Here is a 23,894-nt window from a genome sequence, read left to right as displayed (position 1 = left end):
TCCTGGTCTCCCATGGGGTGCAGGGCCCAAGGACTTGGGCCATCCTCCACTGCACTCCCTGGCCACAGCAGAGAGCTGGCCTGGAAGAGGGGCAACCGGGACAGAATCCGGCACCCCGACCGGGACTAGAACCCGGTGTGCCGGCGCCGCAAGGCGGAGGATTAGCCTAGTGAGCTGCGGCGCCGGCCAGCGCACAGTCTTTAGCAAAGAAACATATAGGACACAAAGTGAAGTTGAATCTCAGATAAGCAGGGATATCGTATGACTCATGCGATGGGACATTGTGGAGGGGGTTATATATATTTATATAATGTGATATAACTCCTACAGAAGGACATACAAGGCATTGTGGAATATTCTCTGGAGAGCACGTGTGAATTCTGATTAGACCGACCTAGGAGGACTCGCACGCCCGGCAATCCTTGTTCTGGGAGGGTGGAAAGGCATACCTATAGCCTTGCTTCTAAGTTGGAGGGCTAACTCTCCTGGAGCCGACATGAATCAGTCCGCGTTGCCAGACACGGCCGCTAGAGGGCGCAACAGCTGCATTTATTTAAATCATAGACAAACCAGCGGCTCGGCGGCCCAGAGAGGCTTTCACTGACTCCTCGGGCCCTCCTTCCTGCGCCCAGAGATCCGGGCGAGTGGAGGTCTCACGAGAATGAAAGCAGATCTCGCGACTCGTTTCCTTTTTGCCTAGCGACGAACCCGCTGGTTGCTCCAAGTAGAATCCGTTAAGTGGCCAGAGCTGGTTGGAGTGAGCCCCTAGCCCTGGGCGGGGGTTCTTCTCCCGTAGAGGAGACGGATTCAGAGGGGCTACAGGTAATTCGTGCTCGTCGAGGAAGGGCACAGCCTTCCTCCCTCCCGAGAGGCGTTTGAGGGGTCGCCCTTCCCGCTGCTCCCATCTCCACGACAGCGGGCCGTTTCTGCGCCCCTTCCCCCCGTTACTCCCCTCAACTGACATCCGGCCTGCGGACGGGGTGGACAGGGGCTGGTGCTCCTGGGGACTCCCGGGTGGGACCTGGAGACTGGGGTTCGCCCCCTCTGCGGGGCGCCGCCCCAGGGCTGCCGCCGGGACGGAGCTTTCCCAGAGCCTCTGAGGTCTTCCCGAGAAACCCCAGCAGCCTCGGGGAAGCTGCGGACGAATCCTGCTGTGTCCTTGTGCGGACTGACGGCGCTGGGGAAGCTGCCCCCGAAGCTGACTGCCTCAACGCCGTGCCCTCTCGCTGCCGACAGTCCCTGCAGCAGAGTGACTGCGTTAACCGCGGGGTGGGCGGAGGAGAGGTTTGGCGTCCTGGGTAGGAAGGCGGGCCGAGTGCGCCCCGTGTCCCACGATGAGTCGGGTGAGCAGGTCTCCTTTTGCTTAGACCGAGATCGTTGAGAACCAGTCGTACGATGAGCGGCTAGAGATTAACGACTCGGAAGAGGTCGCAAGTGTTTATGCTCCAACCGCAAGATACCAAGGTAAGAGGAAAGAAAACAAATGATCTTCAAAGAGCGAGATGGATTCATGGTTATCTTCAAGAAGCTCGAATCCCAGCTGCTCCACTTCCGACCCAGCTCTCTGCTATGACCTGGGAAAGCAGTGGGAGATCGCCCAAGTCCTTGGGCCCCTGCACCCACATGGGAGACCCGGAAGAAGCTCCTGGCTCCTGGCTTCGGAATGGCCCAGCTCCGGCTGTTGTGGCCATCTGGGGGGTGAACCAGTGGATAGAAGACCTCTCTCTCTGCCTCTGCCTCTCTAATAAATACATCTTTTAAAAAAAGTTCCTATTTTGTAATGCAAATTCTGACTTTCAGAGTTACGCTACTCCACTTGCCACTGTGTGTTTTCTCAGTAGTTAAGAAAGAGAAATCATGGCAGATTCTTCTTCCAACCCAACCCTATCACCATTTTTTACCAAAAAAAAAATTCTTAATGGTTTTATGTATTTTCACCTACTACTACTTGAAAGGCAGAGAGAGAGAGAGAGAGCACCCCCTTCTACCCACTGGTTCACTCTCCCAATGCCAGCAGCAGCCAGGGCTGAGCTAGGCTGAAGCCGGGAGCCCAGAACTCCATTCAGGTCTCCCACATGGGTGACAGGAGCCCTAGCACTTGAGGCGTCATCTGTCTCCCAGGTTGCACGAGCAGGGAGCTGGCGCCTCAGTGGAGCAGCCAGGACTTGAACTGGCAATCTGATATGGGAGGTGGGCATCCCAAGCAGCTACAGTGCTCACCTCCCCATCACCAGTTACTTGGTGTAGCTGCTGTGTTCAGCGTCGGCCAGGAGTTCACTCTCTTAGTAGTTATTGTTGCTGTTTTTATTTTTACCAAAACTGTGCTTTGCTCAGCTTTGAAGATACTTCAGAGCTTGCCATTAACCTGCATCCCCAACCAAGAGCTCAATGGATGTCTTAGAGGACGTGATACGGTTCGCTTATTCAACAGGCATCTTTGGATGTCTGCTGTGTCCCAGCCTTTTGCCTGCCACTGGGAATACAATATCTTAGACAAAAGACACATTGTCCCTGCCGTCCTGTTGCTTGGAATCATGGGAGACAGATGACAAATGAAAAAAACAAAAACAAAGATAATGGCAAATGTGATCAGTGCTTTGATAGAGACAAAAATTGTTTGCTGTTATGGAAAACAATGGTGGGGAGGGAGACCTATTTTTGATAGAATGGTGAGGCTTCGTATGGGATGCTGGTGTCGCAGGCGGCAGCTTAACCTGCTGCACCACAATGCCAGCCCCTCGCCACTCATTGCTTGGTGGACGCTTGGGTTGTTTGCACCTCTTGGCTGCCGTGAATAGTGCTGCTGTAAACAGGTGTACGAGCGTCTGAGTCCCTGGTTTCAGTTCTTTGGCGTGTACACCTCGCTACTAGATATGGTTTCTTTAAACGTTTATTTACTCGATGGGGCTGGCACTGTGGCGCAGCGGGTTAACGCCCTGGCCTGAAGCGCTGGCATCTCATATGGGCACTGGTTCGAGTCCTGGCTGCTCCTCTTCCGATCCAGCTCTCTGCTATGGCCTGGGAAAGCAGTGGAAGATGGCCCAACTCCTTGGGCCCCTGCACCCGTGTGGGAGACCCAGAAGAAGCTCCTGGCTCCTGGCTTCAGATCAGCGCAGCTCCGGCTGTTGCAGCCTTCTGGGGAGTGAACCAGCAGATGGAAGACCTCTCTCTGTCCCTACCTCTCTCTGTAACTCTGTCTTTCAAATAAATAAAACAAGTAAAAAACAAAACAAAACAAAACATTTATTTATTCGACAGGCAGAGTGCCAGAGAGGGAGCGACACGGAGAGGTGTCTTCCATCTGCTGTTACACTCCAAATGCCTGTAACAGCTGGGGCTGGGCCGGGCTGAAGCCAGGAGCCAGAAAATTCAACCAGCTCTCCCATATGGGTAGCAAGAACCCAAATATGTGGGCCATCATTTGCTGTCTCCCAGCACGTTAGCAGGAAGCCGGATCAGAAGCATGGAAGTAGAGCAGCTGGGATTAAAAAATGAGCTCATATGGGACGTTGGCTTCACAGGTGGCAGCCATGGCTAGAAGTCAGTCTGCGGTCCTTTAGCTAGATGGACTTATAAACGCTGTTCCATAAAATGGCTGGGGCATAAAATATTATAAACCAGAAGTAGTCCTCCTTACAAGTCATCTTCATGACAACCTAAAGGGAAACCTTTTCTTCTAAGGACTTCTTCATTCTGCCCGCCTTCGCAGCAAGACTATGGCTGATAATAGCAGTGACGAGTACGAAGAGGAAAATAACAAGGTACAATATAACCTGCGGGTTCCTGTGGGATTTCTGCCTGGGGGTCTTAGTAGCTAGTTTGAGATGGCACCAGGTCAACAGTGCACGTGTTCTTGAGCGCTCGTCTCCAGTGGTTGGGTGCCTTTGAGCTCATGCAGGAAACTCGTGCGGGAGTGGAGCTTTGTGATTTCTACTGCTCTTCAGGAATGAAGCCTGTCCCTCAGCAGACATTTGGTGATGAGTTTCATGTAATGTGGGTCAGTGTTTCCCAGACTTTACTGATCATAAGAATTACCTGGGCTACTTATTTTAAAAATTACATATCCCCACTCCCCACCCAGAATCTAGAAGAAAAAGCAGGGGAATGTATAGGTTCAGCACGCAGTCCAGTCCAGCTGAAGTGAGTTTGGGACTAATTGGTCTAGGCATTTTTTTTCAGTGTCGGCACTTACAATACTGCCTAGGAGAGAGATTTCAATGTTGAAGTCTCTAAGACACAGGTGTCCCTTTGCTGTGGTTCTGTGAGTCTGGAGAGTCATGCCATTTTGAAAGAAAGTCGGCGAGATGCCTGCCTGCCTGACCAGGTGGAGCTTGGGCCACGCGTGTGCTTCGCGCCACAGCCACATGTGTTCCACCCCAGCACGTGATCCAGGGGCTACGTTTCGTTGGCCTTTAAGGACAGGAGCCTTGGAAACTCAGTGAAGAAGAATATCTAAGTGACAGAGACGGAAAGCTGTAGTGATGTGCACTGATTCCACACTGTGCCTAAGGGGACATTTCTAGGTGGCCTCACTCTGTGACTAGGGTGCTGTTTTAATATCTTATATACAAGGTCATCTTGTAGGTGTTTGTCTCTGGTCTATAAACCCTCTGCGTTTATACCAAAGCTTTTGCAAAGCACAACTTTGAAGCAGTGGACAAAATAAAAGTGCAATTTTCCTAAGTTGACCTCTGAATTTTGTGTCTACACTAAATCCTTCTAGTTTCAATGTCTACTCAGGATCAGGGCTTATGTATCTTTCCAATTTGTAAAGCATCGAGAATCAGCAGAAATGATTGACTTTTGAATAATCTTCAAGTTGACAATATATTTTCTTAAAAGTCCCATTTGTGAAAGCTGTTTCCTAGGTGACCAAGGGGTAATTTTGGCATGTCTTGAGAAAGAATAAAAGGTTATCAATTGTACAGCAATAAGGCATAGTCCCAGAATAAATTGTGCAAGTGTATATCATATCTGTCATAAATTATAGATAAGCTAGAATATATCTCTATCTCTAGATAATGAATCTGATATGCTTAGAGGAAAATGCAACCAAAACCAGTTTTTGATATCCTGTAATGTGTCACAATGTTACGTGCCAGTAGTGGCTTTACCATAAGAGAAGCATTAAAATGATTTTTAAGAACTGGAGCCAAGCATCTGTCAATATAAGCCATATGCTGTAAGCTTTCAAAACCTCTTAAAGGGGGCCAATTGGTCATTCCTCAGGTCCTAAGGGAGGGCATGACACAGGCTCCAGGCCACAGAGGCAAAGACATGGACCCCATCCCTACTGCCCCTGCAAGTCCCAAGCGCCACCAGAGCTCTTCTCATGGACTGGAGAGAGTGGGGTGGTACCTAGAGAGCCAGAAACTCAGAAAGGTAGGTTGTAATGCCAAGAACACAAGACCCTCGTGAGGCGGAAGCTACGCCTTGCATCTACCTTGGGGGGCCAGGGAGGAGGAGAAATGTCAGTGAATGCAGACGGAAAACCCATCTTCTGGAACCACTGGCCGGAAGTCAGGCGCGGGCTGCATCCCGAGCTCTCTTCTCTCGATGGTTGCAAGCACCTTGCCCTGGGCAGCCTTGCAGATGGGAGACTAGCTGATCTTTGAGTCTTAAGATCCTCGAAAGTTCCCTGCTCCACCTTGCCCCGCTTCCTCCCCGAGTCATTACTGAGAGAGGTGCCGCTCAGCTTTGGGGTTGACGCAGTCGGGGTCACGTCCACGCAGAGCTCTCAGGGTGGCCCCGGGTACAGGAGGGAGGACAGAGCAGCCTCGGGCGGAGGACTGGCACGTGCCCGGTCTGTGGCTGGACAGGAGCAGGAGGCGGCGTGCAGGCCGCTCTGGGCGGGGCGGGGAGCAGTGCGGGCCCAGGCTGGTGTGCTGCCCCTCTCTCACATGGCCCCCTCCGCCCACCCTGCCCTGTCTCAGGAGAGGAAGAAGACCTCCCAGATGACCCCCCAGCGGGGCTTCAGTGAAAACGACGACGAGGACGACGAGGACGACGACGACTCCTCCGAGACCGACTCTGACACCGATGAGGACGAAGAGCACGGGCCCCCTCCGGAAGGGTGAGGGAGGCCGCCTGGCACGCGCGCTCAGGCAGGAGGAGACTCCCTGTCCAGACCCGGGCTGGGAGGGCTTTGGGGGCAGCAGTGTTCCAGCGGCTCTCCTGAGCGCTTGTGTTTAGGGTTCTCAGATGTCTCCAACCCAGCACTGCCTCTCCCAGCCCCGTGCTCTCCCTTGCTCTCTCTGAGACTCGAGGGTTAGATGCTGTTCTTCAGGTAGCTCACGTTCTGAGCCCGAGAAAATGCATGTGTGCGCGGAGCGAAACGGGCCCTGTGCATCAGCCCCTGTCATTTAGGAGCCCCCCATTCCTGCTGCCGCCTGGTGCCACATTAGTCATGACTCACCCCCAGGGGTTTTATTCAAAGTGGATTCTAAGTCCCATCGATTGACAGTGCAATTACGGGTTCAATAAATGATGGCACAGTCAGTCAGTGGCATTCTGCCTAGCCGTTAGAAGCTAGGTGGCCACTTTCCATGCACCGGCAAGGAGCAGTTGCCAGGAGGCGCTGCGCAATTTTTAAAAGATATGAAAGCGTGTTTCTGCTGTGCTATCCTGTGTCTAACGCGAATGTCACACGGACTGTCTTTGGAGGACACACCAGGAACTGGTAATAATGGTCAGTTGGGGTGAGGAACCGCTGGTGGCAAGGGGACAGGTAGGAGTAAGCCGTAACTCTTCACTGTATTTATTTTGTATTTTTTACCAAGTGCATGTATCATAGTAACGTAGTTTAGTAACTATAAAAACAGTGAACCCTGGGTTTTCCACCTGCATGTTTAACCCCGCACTGACGTCCATGGTTCTCACTGTGCTTCGTGATCATATTCTATAAGTCATATTCTAGGGAATGTAAACTTAAAAAGAGATCTATTTATTTGAAGGGCAGAGTTACAGAGAGAGAGGGAAAGAGGGAGAGAGGGAGAGAGATTTCCCATCCGCTGGTTCACTTTGGCCCTGGGCTGGGCCAGGCCAAAGCTGGGAGCCTGGAGCCCAAGTACTTGGGCCTTCTGCTGCTGCATTCCAGTAGGACGCTGGATCAGAAGTGGAGCAGCCAGGGCGTGAACCGACACTCTGATGTGGGTTGCAAGTGGCAGCGGAACCTGCTGTGCCACAGCACTAGCCCTGGGAAATGTAAATTTTAATTCATTGATATATTTAATTTTTTAGAGTAAGTCTCACCAGAAACACCTTATTAACAACCTTATAACCCACTTAATATTTGGCAATGTTTATTTCGTTTTACTTTATTATGGTTAATACATATGCGCTACTGTTTTTTACTATATACATTGTCATAAATCAGTACTTTCTTTTTTTAATTAATATATTTGAGAGGCAGTGAAACAGAGAATCTTCATCTACTAGTTCATCCTTCAAATGTCCACGATGACCAGGGCTGGGCCAGGCTGAAGCTGGGAGCCAAGGGGTGGCGGAGACTCGAGTATTTAGACCACCACCCGCCGCCCCCCAGGGTGTACACTCGGCAGGAAACTGGAATCAGCAGTGGAGCTGGGACAGGAGCCCGGGCACTCTGACACAGAATGCAGCGCCCAAACCCGTCTTTTTTTTTTTTTTTTTTTTTTTTTTTTTGACAGGCAGTTAGACAGTGAGAGAGACAGAGAAAAAGGTCTTCCTTTTCCATTGGTTAACCCTCCAAAAGGCTGCTACGGCCGGTGCGCTGTGGTGATCCGAAGCCAGGAGCCCGCTGCCTCTCCTGGTCTCCCATGGGGTGCAGGGACCAACAAGCACTTGGGCCATCCTCCACTGCACTCCCTGGCCACAGCAGAGAGCTGGCCTGGAAGAGGAGCAACTGGGACAGAATCCGGTGCCCCAATCGGGACTAGAACCCAGGGTGCCGGCGCCGCAGGTGGAGGATTAGTCTAGTGAGCCACGGTGCCATTAGGCCAAACGCCTGCCCCACACGAGGACTTTGTATTAACTGTGTAAAATGCAGTCTGACAAACCCAACCATCTTCCGAAGTTTGGATATTTCATTTGGTTCCAATGATTTTGCTTTCATAAACATCGTCAAAACATCATCTCTAAAACATTTTTTTCTTGGCGTGAAGTATTTCCATGTCAGAAATCAAAATCTCTTATTCCACATTCTCTCATAATTCCTTCCATTCACAAAAACGGAAGGCGATTTTTGTTACGGTTTGACATAAAAAGAATTCTGTTTTGGATTTCCTGCAGTTGCGTCCTCCTTCACTGTCAGATGATGGAGAAGGAATTATCACCAGCTTTAAAGCTGCCTTTCACAGCCCTGGATCAGGGCCCGTCCCCGGGTCAGGGGACACACGCTCTGCCGCCTCGCTCTTCTCCGGGCACCTGACCAAGTGGTGTCCCCTTCCCCAGGGCCTACGATCCTGCGGACTATGAGCACCTGCCCGTTTCTGCCGAGATTAAGGAGCTCTTCCAGTACATCAGCAGGTGAGCGCTAGGACCTCGCCCTCCACCCGCCCTGGCTGCCTCACCCGGACCTTGCCTACCTCTAGTCTGCAAGAGGGCCGTCTCCTTCTGTGTCTCAAGCCTGAACAGTAGAGTGGCTTTCTCTGACTGTCTCCACTTGGCCTTGACAATCCCCTAGGTACACACCTCAGTTGATCGAGCTGGATCACAAACTGAAACCCTTCATTCCGGATTTCATCCCAGCTGTCGGCGACATCGATGCATTCTTAAAGGTACAGGCAGTCCATCCTACAACTGGCTCCTTAGATGATTCTCCCGACTGCCTGCCCTCCCTCTAACAATTCCAGTAATTTCCTAGACTGCATTGGCTACAGTGATAACATATTCATTTCACCAGAACCCTTAACCTTGCTCTCTGTTCCAAATTATACTCATTGCTATTAAGTAATATTTTATTATCTCATTATAAATGAAAACTTTGTCATATATTTGTCATCCTAATTATGAATCCAAGATTTATATTTAGGGTCCTATTGATCATATATGTTTTCTTTTCTTTTTAAAAGATGTATTTATTTTTATTTGAAAGGCAGAGTTTACAGAGAAAGAGGGAGAGACAGAGAACTGCTATCCACTGGTTCACTCCCCACATAGCCACAACAGCCAGAGCTGGGTCAGACCAAAGCCAGGGGCTTCTTCTGGGTCTCCAACGTGGGTGGCAGGAGCCCAAGCACTTGGGCCATCTTCCTCTGCTTTCCCAGGCCAATTAACAAGGAGCTGGATTGTAATTGGAGCAGCCGGGACTCAAAATGGTGCCCATATGGGATGCTGGCGCTGTAGGCTGTGGCTTTACCTGCTATACTACAGCACCGACTCTGATAATATATTTTTGTCTAGGTAGTATTTAGTCCATCATGATAACAATCATGCTTTTTTTTTTTTTTAAGATATATTTATTTGAAAGGCAGAGTATCAGAGAGAGAGAAAGGGAGAGAGAGAGAGAAAGAAATATCTTCCATTTGCTGGTTCACTCCCCAAATGGCCACAACAGCTAGGGCAGGGCCAGGCTGAAGCCAGGAGAGTAGAACTACATCTGAATCTCCTACGTGGGTGGCAGGGGCCCAACTACCTGGGCCACCATCCATTGCTTTCCAAGATGCATTTGCAGGGAGCTGATTACAAATGGAGCAACCAAGATTCCAACCAGCGCTCCCGGATGCGATGATAGGGGATGCTGGTGTCACAAGTGGCGGCTCAGTTCACTGCACCAAAATGCCGGCCCCAGCATGCTTTATTTTTTTTTTTTTTTTTAAGATTTATTTTATTTTACTTGAAAGGCAAAGTTACAGAGAAGAGGGAGAGACACAGAGAGACAGAGATCTTCCATGCGCTGGTTCACTCCCCAAATGGTCTCAATAGCAGGGGCTGTTCAGGCCAAAGCCAGGAGCCCAGAGCTTCATCTGGAACTCCCACGTGGATGCAGGGCCCAAATACTTGGACAGCCTTCCACTGCCTTCCCAGGTGCATTAGCAGGGAGCTAGATTGGAAGTGGAGCAGTTCCCAGATGGGATGCTGGCATCGTAGGCAGCGGCTTAAACCCCTCCCCCCACGAGGACTCTGGCCCCGTCCCAGCATGCTTTCTAATACTGGGAACAAGGTGAGCCAGAGAGTTCTTCCTTTTCAGCTGATTGACGCAGCAGGTGTGATCTGTTGCGGCCCTCCCACTTTCCTCTCTGCCTCCTTCCCTTGTTCTTAACCAGGTCCCACGTCCTGACGGAAAGCCTGACAACCTTGGCCTGTTGGTGTTGGATGAACCTTCTACAAAGCAGTCTGACCCTACAGTGCTCTCCCTGTGGCTGACGGAGAATTCCAAGCAGCACAACGTCACGGTAAGAGACTGGCCCATCCCAGGCCCCGCTGCAGAGGGCCAGCGGTGCCATTTGTACCGTGCTTCCTGTCGAAAGGAGTAGCTGTGGCTTTGGGCCAGCTCTGCTTTCGCAGACAGTTTACTCGGGACATAATCCACATATCGTGTAGTTGACCCTTTACACTGCCCCACTCATTGGTGCTTGGTGGGTTCACAGAGTTGTACAGCCATGGTCACCTTCTAATTTAGACACATTCTCATCGTTCCAAATAGAAACACCACGCACATACGGAGTCACTCCTCATTCTCTCCCCCTCCTGCCCAGACGCCGGCAACCACTTCAGCCTCTTCTGGGGCCGCCTAGTGTTTAGTTGTTTGTGTTCACCACGTTTTGTTCACTCACTCACCACTCGTTTCCACATTGATGAGCGATGCTGTGGTGACTGTCAGGATAGCAGTTTTGCATGGGCATACTGTTCTTTCTCTTAGATCCCTGGGTAAGAGTGGGACTGCCGGGCCACAGGCTGTCGCTAACGTTGTCCGCAGTGGCCGCACCGCCGTGCAGTCCCACAGCAGTAACGGAGGGTCTCGGTTTCTCCACAGCCTCACCAGCACTTGCTCTCAGCAGTATTTTTTTTTTTTTTTTGGACAGGCAGAGTGGACAGTGAGAGAGAGACAGAGAGAAAGGTCTTCCTTTGCCGTTGGTTCACCCTCCAATGGCCGCCGCGGACAGAATCCGGCTCCCCGACCGGGACTAAAACCCGGTGTGCCGGCACCGCAAGGTGGAGGAATAGCCTAGTGAGCCACGGCACCGGCTTTCAGCAGTCTTGTAGTTCTGGCTCTCCTGTGGGTCAGAAGTGGTGTCTCACTGTGGTCAGTCCTGCCCGTGGACTTGCCCAGAGCCTTCGCTGGGCCGTGGTTAGGCTGCCCTTTTCCTCGACTCCCTTGTATGTGGTGAGTCGCCCCGTTACAAACCAGAGCGCCGCTTCAGGACTGTCAGCCAGGGTCTCTCCTTGTTTTCCCAGCAACATGTGAAAGTAAAGAGCGTGGAAGACGCGGAAAAGAATCCCAAAGCCATTGACACGTGGATCGAGAGTATCTGCGAGTTGCACCGGTCCAAGCCTCCTGCCACTGTGCACTACACCAGGTGAGAGTGCGCGCGCTGTGGCATGCCTCAGTCACCCTCGCCACCTTTGCCACCTTTGCCCCACTGCTCCCGAGAAGAGGCCCAAAGCCTGGGGACCAGTTTGGTCAGCTGCTGGCTGGGATTGCAGACAGAAGGATGCTGATTTCTCTGGTGTCATTATGGGGCCAGCTCCTCTGAGCCCCAGGCCCTGGGGGAATTTGGTTGGCACAGCCTAGGTTCTCCTGCATTCCTCATAGGCCAGAGTGAGGCCCTCTCCTCCCTCTAGGCACATCCCAGTCCGGGGGCTGCTGCTGCCCTCGATCTAGCTTTCTCATCACTGTTACCTCTGTATTTCCAGGCCCATGCCCGACATCGACACCTTGATGCAGGAATGGTCCCCAGAATTTGAGGAACTTTTGGGCAAGGTGAGTGGAAAGGACCAAGAAGTAAGAGAGATGTGGCGGCCGGCGCCGCAGCTCACTAGGCTAATACTGCACCTAGCGGCGCCAGCACACCAGGTTCTAGTCCCGGTCGGGGCGCCGGATTCTGTCCCAGTTGCCCCTCTTCCAGGCCAGCTCTCTGCTGTGGCTCGGGAGTGCAGTGGAGGATGGCCCAAGTGCTTGGGCCCTGCACCCCATGGGAGACCAGGAGAAGTACCTGGCTCCTGGCTTCAGATCAGCGTGGTGCGCCGGCCGCAGCGCGCCAGCCGTGGCGGCCATTGGAGGGTGAACCAACAGCAAAAGGAAGACCTTTCTCTCTTTTTCTCTCTCTCTCACTATCCACTCTGCCTATCAAAAAAAAAAAAAAAAAAAAAAAAAAAAAAGCTAGATGTGGCCCTCATGCCACAGTCCATTGTTTTGTCCCTTACGGTATTATTAACATTTTAGAAATGGAAGTATGGCGGCTGGCATTGTGGCTTAGCAGGTAAAGCCAGTTCCCGTTCTGGCTGCTCCACTTCCAATCCAGCTCTCTGCTAATGACCTGGGGAAAGCAGCAGAAGATGGCCCAAGTGCTTGGGCCCCTGTGACCTGTGTGGGAGACCGGGATGAAGCTCCTGGCTCCTGGCTCCTGGCATTGGCCTGGCCCAGCGCAGCCCCAGCCATTGTGGCCAACAGATGGAAGATCTCTCTCTGCAACTCTGACTTTCAAATAAATCATTTTTAAAAAATAAAAGAAAAATTGAAGTACACCACCCAGTCAGAAGTGTGCACATGCGGTGAGTAGTGGTGCTGCTTTGGCCACTGAGCCCGCTGTGCGCGTTAGGTCAGTGTGCAGAACGCTGCCAGCTTCCTTGGAAGGCCTCAGGCCCCCACCTCCCAAGGCAGCCACCATCCTGACTTCTGATGGCATACATGAGCTTTGCCTGCAGGTGTTTTGTACTTTTTCTAAATTTCTTCAGGATTTTTGTTGTTTTTGGTTTTGTTTTTAAGGATTTATTTGTTTATATGTAAGGCAGAGTAACAGAGAGGGAGGGAAGGAAATCTTCCATCTACTGGCCTGTCGCTCCCCCTCTTCGTGGAGGAACGACACAGGACCCTGCGCTGTTCTTTCTGTCTGCTCGGCCCTCCCCGGGTTTGCTGCTGGTTCCTCCCGGGTTGGCTACTATCCCTTCCACCTCCGTGGAAGTGCAGTTCCCCCTGGCCACATTCCCCACTTCCGCAGGGGAGCGGCACACCGCCGGCCGGCTCTCTCGGGGGCTGCACGGGTGTTCCCTCAGATGTTCCCCTTAGATGTTCCTGGTGCATGCCGTCTCTCTCCTCCTTTATAGTCCTCCTCCGCCAATCCCAACTCGGCTGCCCACACGCCGAGTACGCTGCTCTCCAATCAGGAGCAAGTCCTACAGTTTATTGGTTGAACTGGAGGCAGCTGTGCGGAAGCTGTTTACTTCTCTCCCAACGCCATATTGTGGGAGAGCAGATGCATAGAATAAGTCTTAATTCTAGTAACTCAGTCCAGTCCGGGCTGCTCCCCACAGATCCCCCTTTCTTTTTATTTTTTGGCGTTGATACGTGCCTGTCTTCGGTGTCCCGCGGCACACACTCTGCTCTACTCACTAGAGTTGCCACAGGTTCTTACAAGTCCTATCAATCAGGCAAACCGAATCCGGGTCCTCTCTTCGCCATTGTGAGGAGGTTTTTAGGCGCTGATACGTGCCTGTGTTCGGTGCCCTGCAGCGCATGCTCTGCTCTGCCTGCAGGGGCTTACAAGCCCTAACAAACAGGCAAACCGAATCCAAGCTTTCTCATTGCCGTATTGTGGGGGAGACTTATTAGTGTTGGTTCGTGCCTATCTTCGGTGACCTGCAGCTCATACTCTGGTCGAGCTGCTTGCTGGTGCTTACCGCCTTAATCAGCCAGACCGAATCCAAGCCTCCTAATTGCTGTATTGTGGGGAGGCCTTACTGATGTTAATTCGTGCCTGTCTTCGGTGACCTGCGGCGCATAAGCTGCTAGCCGCCCGCAGGTGCTCATCGCCTCACTTAATCAGGCAGACCGAATCCAAGCTCTCACATTGCAGTGTTGTAGGGAGGCGTTTCTATTTCTCTATTTCTCTATCTCCGGGCATTCCTATTTCTCCCATTCCACTTCTATCTTCCAGCATTCCTATTTCTCTCACTTTACTTCTAAACTTCTATTTCTCTTATCCCTGCAGCTTCCCGGCGCCTCGCCCTGCCGGCAGCTTCACGGCTCCGCGCGGCTTCCCAGCGCCTCGCCCCGCCGGCGGGCTCCGCCCCGAGGCTGCTTCTCGGCGCCTCGCCGGCTCTGAGCCGCTTCAGGCCGCGCCTCTCTCATCTGCGCGGCTCGGCTTTGCGTGCACACTCCGCGGTCTCTCACTAGCCCTTTCGCGTCTGAACCACGGCCTCGCGCCAGCCCCGTTCCCTATCTATTCACGCCCCGTGCTCTCTCTGCACGCGGCGGCTTCCGCGAGTCACACAGCGTAGCTTGCGTCTCCACCACTAACATTCAATCCAAGTTCCCCGGGCTAGCCTGGCGAATTCAACCCAGCTTACATCTCCGCCCCACGGTTTGGCTTCCCGTCCTTTGCTCCCCGGGCTAATCAGACGGATCCCAATCTGGCTTACGTTTCAGCTTCTAGTTTCAACTTTTCGCCCCCTATTCCCGGGCTAACTTGAGAATCCCAAAGTGGCTTTCGTTTCCGCCTTGGCCTGCCCCCCGCGGCTTCAATTTCCCTAACATTTTTCTCTACCCGGTATGTTTCCCCAAGCTTTCTTCCAACAATATTCCTCCCTCATTTCTCCTGGCCTCTCCCCACAGTCCGCGTCCGAGTCTGTTTGTTCTAGCTTTCACTTTCGCTTTCGACCTTAGAGATTTCTCCCAGCTTCCCCCCGTAGTCCGTAACTGAGTCTATGCCTAGGCTTTCAATAGCTTCTTCCGGCACCTCTTTCGTCCGGCTTTTCCCTAGGCTGTTTGCTAGTCTCTCTCTCCGATATTTTCCACTTCTTCCCGTTTCTTCCCTCCTAAGTTTCATATCCGTCCTAAGTTTCCTATCCGAGTCACGGCACCATTATGTCGCTCCCCCTCTTCGTGGAGGAGCAACACTGAACCCTGCCTAGGCTTCATATCCGAGTCACGGCACCATTATGTCGCTCCCCCTCTTCGTGGAGGAGCAACACTGAACCCTGCCTAGGCTTCATATCCGAGTCACGGCACCATTATGTCGCTCCCCCTCTTCGTGGAGGAACGACACAGGACCCTGCGCTGTTCTTTCTGTCTGCTCGGCCCTCCCCGGGTTTGCTGCTGGTTCCTCCCGGGTTGGCTACTATCCCTTCCACCTCCGTGGAAGGGCAGTTCCCCCTGGCCACATTCCCCACTTCCGCAGGGGAGCGGCACACCGCCGGCCGGCTCTCTCGGGGGCTGCACGGGTGTTCCCTCAGATGTTCCCCTTAGATGTTCCTGGTGCATGCCGTCTCTCTCCTCCTTTATAGTCCTCCTCCGCCAATCCCAACTCGGCTGCCCACACGCCGAGTACGCTGCTCTCCAATCAGGAGCAAGTCCTACAGTTTATTGGTTGAACTGGAGGCAGCTGTGCGGAAGCTGTTTACTTCTCTCCCAACGCCATATTGTGGGAGAGCAGATGCATAGAATAAGTCTTAATTCTAGTAACTCAGTCCAGTCCGGGCTGCTCCCCACAGATCCCCCTTTCTTTTTATTTTTTGGCGTTGATACGTGCCTGTCTTCGGTGTCCCGCGGCACACACTCTGCTCTACTCACTAGAGTTGCCACAGGTTCTTACAAGTCCTATCAATCAGGCAAACCGAATCCGGGTCCTCTCTTCGCCATTGTGAGGAGGTTTTTAGGCGCTGATACGTGCCTGTGTTCGGTGCCCTGCAGCGCATGCTCTGCTCTGCCTGCAGGGGCTTACAAGCCCTAACAAACAGGCAAACCGAATCCAAGCTTTCTCATTGCCGTATTGTGGGGGAGACTTATTAGTGTTGGTTCGTGCCTATCTTCGGTGACCTGCAGCTCATACTCTGGTCGAGCTGCTTGCTGGTGCTTACCGCCTTAATCAGCCAGACCGAATCCAAGCCTCCTAATTGCTGTATTGTGGGGAGGCCTTACTGATGTTAATTCGTGCCTGTCTTCGGTGACCTGCGGCGCATAAGCTGCTAGCCGCCCGCAGGTGCTCATCGCCTCACTTAATCAGGCAGACCGAATCCAAGCTCTCACATTGCAGTGTTGTAGGGAGGCGTTTCTATTTCTCTATTTCTCTATCTCCGGGCATTCCTATTTCTCCCATTCCACTTCTATCTTCCAGCATTCCTATTTCTCTCACTTTACTTCTAAACTTCTATTTCTCTTATCCCTGCAGCTTCCCGGCGCCTCGCCCTGCCGGCAGCTTCACGGCTCCGCGCGGCTTCCCAGCGCCTCGCCCCGCCGGCGGGCTCCGCCCCGAGGCTGCTTCTCGGCGCCTCGCCGGCTCTGAGCCGCTTCAGGCCGCGCCTCTCTCATCTGCGCGGCTCGGCTTTGCGTGCACACTCCGCGGTCTCTCACTAGCCCTTTCGCGTCTGAACCACGGCCTCGCGCCAGCCCCGTTCCCTATCTATTCACGCCCCGTGCTCTCTCTGCACGCGGCGGCTTCCGCGAGTCACACAGCGTAGCTTGCGTCTCCACCACTAACATTCAATCCAAGTTCCCCGGGCTAGCCTGGCGAATTCAACCCAGCTTACATCTCCGCCCCACGGTTTGGCTTCCCGTCCTTTGCTCCCCGGGCTAATCAGACGGATCCCAATCTGGCTTACGTTTCAGCTTCTAGTTTCAACTTTTCGCCCCCTATTCCCGGGCTAACTTGAGAATCCCAAAGTGGCTTTCGTTTCCGCCTTGGCCTGCCCCCCGCGGCTTCAATTTCCCTAACATTTTTCTCTACCCGGTATGTTTCCCCAAGCTTTCTTCCAACAATATTCCTCCCTCATTTCTCCTGGCCTCTCCCCACAGTCCGCGTCCGAGTCTGTTTGTTCTAGCTTTCACTTTCGCTTTCGACCTTAGAGATTTCTCCCAGCTTCCCCCCGTAGTCCGTAACTGAGTCTATGCCTAGGCTTTCAATAGCTTCTTCCGGCACCTCTTTCGTCCGGCTTTTCCCTAGGCTGTTTGCTAGTCTCTCTCTCCGATATTTTCCACTTCTTCCCGTTTCTTCCCTCCTAAGTTTCATATCCGTCCTAAGTTTCCTATCCGAGTCACGGCACCATTATGTCGCTCCCCCTCTTCGTGGAGGAGCAACACTGAACCCTGCCTAGGCTTCATATCCGAGTCACGGCACCATTATGTCGCTCCCCCTCTTCGTGGAGGAGCAACACTGAACCCTGCCTAGGCTTCATATCCGAGTCACGGCACCATTATGTCGCTCCCCCTCTTCGTGGAGGAACGACACAGGACCCTGCGCTGTTCTTTCTGTCTGCTCGGCCCTCCCCGGGTTTGCTGCTGGTTCCTCCCGGGTTGGCTACTATCCCTTCCACCTCCGTGGAAGGGCAGTTCCCCCTGGCCACATTCCCCACTTCCGCAGGGGAGCGGCACACCGCCGGCCGGCTCTCTCGGGGGCTGCACGGGTGTTCCCTCAGATGTTCCCCTTAGATGTTCCTGGTGCATGCCGTCTCTCTCCTCCTTTATAGTCCTCCTCCGCCAATCCCAACTCGGCTGCCCACACGCCGAGTACGCTGCTCTCCAATCAGGAGCAAGTCCTACAGTTTATTGGTTGAACTGGAGGCAGCTGTGCGGAAGCTGTTTACTTCTCTCCCAACGCCATATTGTGGGAGAGCAGATGCATAGAATAAGTCTTAATTCTAGTAACTCAGTCCAGTCCGGGCTGCTCCCCACAGATCCCCCTTTCTTTTTATTTTTTGGCGTTGATACGTGCCTGTCTTCGGTGTCCCGCGGCACACACTCTGCTCTACTCACTAGAGTTGCCACAGGTTCTTACAAGTCCTATCAATCAGGCAAACCGAATCCGGGTCCTCTCTTCGCCATTGTGAGGAGGTTTTTAGGCGCTGATACGTGCCTGTGTTCGGTGCCCTGCAGCGCATGCTCTGCTCTGCCTGCAGGGGCTTACAAGCCCTAACAAACAGGCAAACCGAATCCAAGCTTTCTCATTGCCGTATTGTGGGGGAGACTTATTAGTGTTGGTTCGTGCCTATCTTCGGTGACCTGCAGCTCATACTCTGGTCGAGCTGCTTGCTGGTGCTTACCGCCTTAATCAGCCAGACCGAATCCAAGCCTCCTAATTGCTGTATTGTGGGGAGGCCTTACTGATGTTAATTCGTGCCTGTCTTCGGTGACCTGCGGCGCATAAGCTGCTAGCCGCCCGCAGGTGCTCATCGCCTCACTTAATCAGGCAGACCGAATCCAAGCTCTCACATTGCAGTGTTGTAGGGAGGCGTTTCTATTTCTCTATTTCTCTATCTCCGGGCATTCCTATTTCTCCCATTCCACTTCTATCTTCCAGCATTCCTATTTCTCTCACTTTACTTCTAAACTTCTATTTCTCTTATCCCTGCAGCTTCCCGGCGCCTCGCCCTGCCGGCAGCTTCACGGCTCCGCGCGGCTTCCCAGCGCCTCGCCCCGCCGGCGGGCTCCGCCCCGAGGCTGCTTCTCGGCGCCTCGCCGGCTCTGAGCCGCTTCAGGCCGCGCCTCTCTCATCTGCGCGGCTCGGCTTTGCGTGCACACTCCGCGGTCTCTCACTAGCCCTTTCGCGTCTGAACCACGGCCTCGCGCCAGCCCCGTTCCCTATCTATTCACGCCCCGTGCTCTCTCTGCACGCGGCGGCTTCCGCGAGTCACACAGCGTAGCTTGCGTCTCCACCACTAACATTCAATCCAAGTTCCCCGGGCTAGCCTGGCGAATTCAACCCAGCTTACATCTCCGCCCCACGGTTTGGCTTCCCGTCCTTTGCTCCCCGGGCTAATCAGACGGATCCCAATCTGGCTTACGTTTCAGCTTCTAGTTTCAACTTTTCGCCCCCTATTCCCGGGCTAACTTGAGAATCCCAAAGTGGCTTTCGTTTCCGCCTTGGCCTGCCCCCCGCGGCTTCAATTTCCCTAACATTTTTCTCTACCCGGTATGTTTCCCCAAGCTTTCTTCCAACAATATTCCTCCCTCATTTCTCCTGGCCTCTCCCCACAGTCCGCGTCCGAGTCTGTTTGTTCTAGCTTTCACTTTCGCTTTCGACCTTAGAGATTTCTCCCAGCTTCCCCCCGTAGTCCGTAACTGAGTCTATGCCTAGGCTTTCAATAGCTTCTTCCGGCACCTCTTTCGTCCGGCTTTTCCCTAGGCTGTTTGCTAGTCTCTCTCTCCGATATTTTCCACTTCTTCCCGTTTCTTCCCTCCTAAGTTTCATATCCGTCCTAAGTTTCCTATCCGAGTCACGGCACCATTATGTCGCTCCCCCTCTTCGTGGAGGAGCAACACTGAACCCTGCCTAGGCTTCATATCCGAGTCACGGCACCATTATGTCGCTCCCCCTCTTCGTGGAGGAGCAACACTGAACCCTGCCTAGGCTTCATATCCGAGTCACGGCACCATTATGTCGCTCCCCCTCTTCGTGGAGGAACGACACAGGACCCTGCGCTGTTCTTTCTGTCTGCTCGGCCCTCCCCGGGTTTGCTGCTGGTTCCTCCCGGGTTGGCTACTATCCCTTCCACCTCCGTGGAAGGGCAGTTCCCCCTGGCCACATTCCCCACTTCCGCAGGGGAGCGGCACACCGCCGGCCGGCTCTCTCGGGGGCTGCACGGGTGTTCCCTCAGATGTTCCCCTTAGATGTTCCTGGTGCATGCCGTCTCTCTCCTCCTTTATAGTCCTCCTCCGCCAATCCCAACTCGGCTGCCCACACGCCGAGTACGCTGCTCTCCAATCAGGAGCAAGTCCTACAGTTTATTGGTTGAACTGGAGGCAGCTGTGCGGAAGCTGTTTACTTCTCTCCCAACGCCATATTGTGGGAGAGCAGATGCATAGAATAAGTCTTAATTCTAGTAACTCAGTCCAGTCCGGGCTGCTCCCCACACTGGCCCACTCCCCAGATGCCCACAACAACCAGTGCTGGCTGAAACCAGGAGCCAGGAACTCCATTCTGCTCTCCCACGTGGGTGCAGGGGCCCAAGCCCTCAGACAATCTTCTGCTGCCTTCCCATGGATATCAGCAGGGAAGTGGCTCAGAAGTGGAGCAGCTGAGATTTGAACCCGGGCTCCTATATGGTCTGCAGGCATTGCAGTGACAGTTTAACTTGCTGTGCCACAATGCCAACCCCTATATTATTTCAACTTAATCACGCTTTGGTGTCCTCTTTAGCCCAGTATTTTGGGATATTTGTCTATATTTTTCTGTGTGATTGTTCATTTGTTCTTGTTTCTATATAGCATTTTATCATATGAATACTTAACAATTTACCCATACTATGATGGCATGTGGGAAGTTTCTAGTTTTTGGTTGTAACAATAGTGCAACTAGGACATTCATTTTTTGTTTTTTAAGATTTATTTATTTACTTGAAAGAGTTACACACGGAGAGGAGAGGCAAAGAGAGAGAGAGAGAGAGAGAGGGGTCTTCCATCCGCTGGTTCACTTTCCAATTAGTTGCAATGGCTGTAGCTGCGCCGATCTGAAGGCAGGAGCCAGGAGCTTCTTCCGGGTCTCCCACGTGGGTGCAGGGGCCCAAGGGCTTGGGCCATCTTCTACTGCTTTCCCAGGTCATAGCAGAGAGCTGGATCGGAAGTGGAGCAGCCGGGACTTGAACTGGTGCCCATATGGGATGCCGACACTGCAGCTGGCGGCTTTACCTGCTACGCCACAGCACCAGTCCCAGGAACATTCTAACATATCTTTTGGTGAACATATGTACTTCTTTTATTTTATTAATTTATTTATATTTTATTTTTTTATTTTTTAAAGATTTATTTATTTAGGTAGAGTTACAGAGAGGCAGAGGCAGAGGCAGAACCATCTGTTGGTTCACTCCCCAAATGCCACAATGACCGGAGCTGGGCTGATCCAAAGCCAGGAGCCTCCCCCAGGTCTCCCATGTGGGTGCAGGGCTCAAGGACTTGGGCCATCCTCCACTGCTTTCCCAGGCCATAGCAGAGAGCTGGATTGGAAGTGGAGCAGATGGGACTAGAACCAGTGCCCATATGGGATGCTGGCACCATAGGTGGCAGCTTTACCCCCTACGCCACAGTGCTGGCCCCAAACCTTATGTTCTACTATGCTATCTATACCTCGGTGGCTTTTTTCTCCCTGCTAAAATGTAGGCTCCATGAAGACAGTTTTTAGTAGTTTCTTGAAGAAACAATGGCTTTCTTCATGACACTTTAAAAGTGTGACTAGGGGACTGGACAGCTAGATTACAGGACATCCCTCAGTGAATACTGTGCCAGGGAACCATGGCAGGGATTATTTTGGCAGTATTAACAGACAGCAGTGGTACATGGTTAAATTGGGAAAAAAGCAGGTAAGCAAATTTCAGAACTGTATGCACTGTTTTTGGTGGAGAGAGAAAAAGTTTTATGAAGGCTGCAGTTTTAAACTTGCCATGTGACTTGTTTTGCCTGTCACCGGGGTACGACGCCATGTCTGTTTTCTCTGTCCCCACGGGGGTCTCAGGACCATTAGGGATTACAACATCAAGTAATTCCTTGGCCATAGCCAGCCACTTCTTCACAGATCCACACAGGAAGACAACACGGCCGTCTAGTTTAGTTACCAAACCCTTTGGTCTGACGGGTCACCCGCCACTCCGGTAGTCACTGAGTGTGACCAGTTCTGCCTCCCTGGGGGCAGGGGAAGCGTGTGGAATGAGTTGGCCATGGCTGCTGTGTGAAGTGCCGCAGGCCAGGAGTGCAAGGTCAAGTTGTGGGCAGGGCTGGTTCCCTGAGGCCTCTCTGCTTGGCCATTTCCCTTCTTCACGTGGTCGTCCTCAGTGTGTGTCTGCCCTGGACGCCGCTTGCGGTGAGACCACCGTTCGGACGGCACTGATGGTCTCAGGGTCACTCAGTGATCTCTCCGCATACACTCACATTCTGTGATGCAATCAACACAGAATCGGGGGGCCGGGGTTGGGGGACACGGTTCAGGCTAGGAGCCCTGGGACTTGAGCCTTTTGACTTCTGATTGAACCCTCGCCCCGTGCAGGTGAGCCTGCCCACGGCCGAGATCGACTGCAGCCTGGCGGAGTACATCGACATGATCTGTGGTGAGTGCTCTCCCGCTCCCCGCCCCTGCACAGATCCTGGCCAGGCTTTTGATAGGCCGTGGGCGTGGGTACTGCCTCCAGTTGAGCCAGCACTCAAGGGTGATGCCTGGGTGCACGTGGCTGCTGGCTGGGGACACACGCACATGCCTGTCACCCCCGAGTTTGTTTGCTTCTGTTTCTAGGAAGTGTGTTTATTTGTTTCTTTGTCTGTTTTAGCCATCCTGGACATCCCTGTCTACAAGAGCCGGATTCAGTCCCTGCACCTGCTCTTTTCCCTCTACTCGGAGTTCAAGAATTCACAGGTGGGCCAGGCATGGAGCCCACCGTGGTCCCCTGCGATCACTGCGGCCGTGTCCCAGGGCTCTGTCTGCAGTTCCCACTGCCCTTCCGAGAGCAGTGGGGGAGGGGGAGGGTGGAGGGTGTGCGCCTCGGGAAGCTGGGGGAGGGTCTCTGGAGGACTGTGTTCTCACAGCAGAACCAAGGGCCTCCTGAGTGGAAGCAGGGAGGAGGTAAAAGAGGCCTCGTCTGTGAATCTGTATTTATTTATTTTCATTGGAGAAGCCGAGCGACAGATTCACTGATGGAGATCTTCCATCTGCTGGTTCACTCCCCACATACCCACACCGGTCAGGGATGGGCCAGGCCGAAGCCAGGAACTCAGTCCCATCCAGGTCTCCCATGGCGGTGGCGGGGACCTAAGCACTTGAGCCATCATTGCTGCCCGCAGGGCTCACCAGCAGGAAGCTGGGACTGGACCGCAGACTCCCTGATGTGGGGTGCGCATGTCCCAGACTGTGGCTGAACAGCTGCTGGGCCAGACGCTCAGCCCTCGGGGCGCTTTACACAGCCACCAGCAGGATGCTGTTTTGGAAGCAGAATTAGGAGACAATAGGAGCTGACGGGTTTGCGAGAGGTTGGTTCTTGCTAAAATGCAGCAACTATGTGCGTACCCTAACTTCCCTCTCTTTCCTCACAGCATTTTAAGGCTCTCGCTGAGGGCAAGAAAGCATTCACCCCTCCCTCCAACTCCACCTCCCAAGCCGGGGATGCCGAGACACCGGCCTTCAGCTGAGCCGCTTCCCGGGCAGCGAGGGCACGGCCGGCCCACAGGCTGCCTTCCTGGGGCGGTGCGCAGCTTCACCGCTGCGGAGACGGGACGAGAAGAACTGGAATTTGCTGAGGGATCCGTGGAGCTCGGGCTGGGAGGAAAGCTTAAAAAGATACTTTGTCTGGGATAGGAATGCAATTACCTTCAAGTTCACTGACAAAGATTTTCTAAATAAAATACCCTACCTGTTGTTGTTTCCTGCTTTTCTTTGAAATGAAAGAGAAAAGGCTGTTGGAGCAGAAGGCGGAGGCAAAGAAGGTGGCCTGGTAATAATGAGGTCACGTGCAGGCAGTGTCATCAACCAGCTTTGCCCACGGAGGCCACCCCAGAGCGGGCGTGGAGGGACCCGTTTTGCTCGGGGTCCCTGTCCAGAGAATGCCGGCCTCCGGCAGGCCCCGTCTGGCTGTGCGCTCCCCGCCTCGCTGTTGCAGGAATCCAGGCAGGTGGCTGTGGCTGGGGTCAGGGCGGAAGTTGGAGAGACCGACGGATTTGGGGCATGTTTTGGAGTTAAAGCAAACTCTGGTCAGGAAACCTGAAACTGCACTGCTTCTTCTTTGATTTTTTTTAGAGTTTATTTATTTGAAAAGTACAGTTACAGAGAGAGGGAGGGAGAGCTAGG

The 23,894-nt window shown here is 53.1% G+C and overlaps 1 protein-coding gene across 3 annotated transcripts; it reads left to right on the top strand.

Annotated features, from left to right (window-relative positions):
• Positions 1–541: 541 nt before the first annotated feature.
• LOC100353981 (intraflagellar transport protein 46 homolog) lies at positions 542–23,465 on the top strand. 3 transcript variants are annotated; one of them, XM_002722186.5, is made up of 13 exons: positions 542–822; positions 1,368–1,464; positions 3,682–3,761; positions 5,230–5,382; positions 5,934–6,073; positions 8,431–8,505; positions 8,663–8,756; positions 10,245–10,373; positions 11,377–11,498; positions 11,836–11,902; positions 22,107–22,167; positions 22,384–22,469; positions 23,144–23,465. In XM_002722186.5, exons 3-13 carry the CDS (start codon positions 3,717–3,719, stop codon positions 23,237–23,239), a joined length of 1,068 nt encoding a protein of 355 aa, XP_002722232.2. In that variant the 5' UTR covers positions 542–822; positions 1,368–1,464; positions 3,682–3,716; the 3' UTR covers positions 23,240–23,465. The 3 variants fall into 3 exon arrangements, with proteins under 3 accessions (XP_002722232.2, XP_002722233.2, XP_069935232.1); XM_002722187.5 differs by lacking the exon at positions 5,230–5,382 and having other exon boundaries at positions 561–822; XM_070079131.1 differs by lacking the exons at positions 542–822; positions 1,368–1,464; positions 3,682–3,761; ... (2 more) ...; positions 8,431–8,505; positions 8,663–8,756 and adding an exon at positions 8,830–10,141.
• Positions 23,466–23,894: the final 429 nt, after the last annotated feature.

This window comes from Oryctolagus cuniculus, chromosome 1 (genome assembly GCF_964237555.1).
Source record: "Oryctolagus cuniculus chromosome 1, mOryCun1.1, whole genome shotgun sequence".
NCBI classification, from domain to species: domain Eukaryota; kingdom Metazoa; phylum Chordata; class Mammalia; order Lagomorpha; family Leporidae; genus Oryctolagus; species Oryctolagus cuniculus.
The sequence above is the reverse complement of the archived record's forward strand: the minus strand, read 5'-3'. Positions and strand labels throughout refer to the sequence as shown.

What these genes read in the sequence shown, in the direction of transcription:
- LOC100353981 (XM_002722186.5), top strand. Translation starts at nt 3,717, where the DNA reads ATGGCTGATAATAGCAGTGACGAGTACGAAGAGGAAAATAACAAG. An exon ending in AGAGCCAGAAACTCAGAAAG is followed by an intron (nt 5,383 to 5,933) that starts GTAGGTTGTAAT and finishes GCCCTGTCTCAG; the next exon opens with GAGAGGAAGAAGACCTCCCA. An exon ending in GTACATCGACATGATCTGTG is followed by an intron (nt 22,168 to 22,383) that starts GTGAGTGCTCTC and finishes TGTCTGTTTTAG; the next exon opens with CCATCCTGGACATCCCTGTC.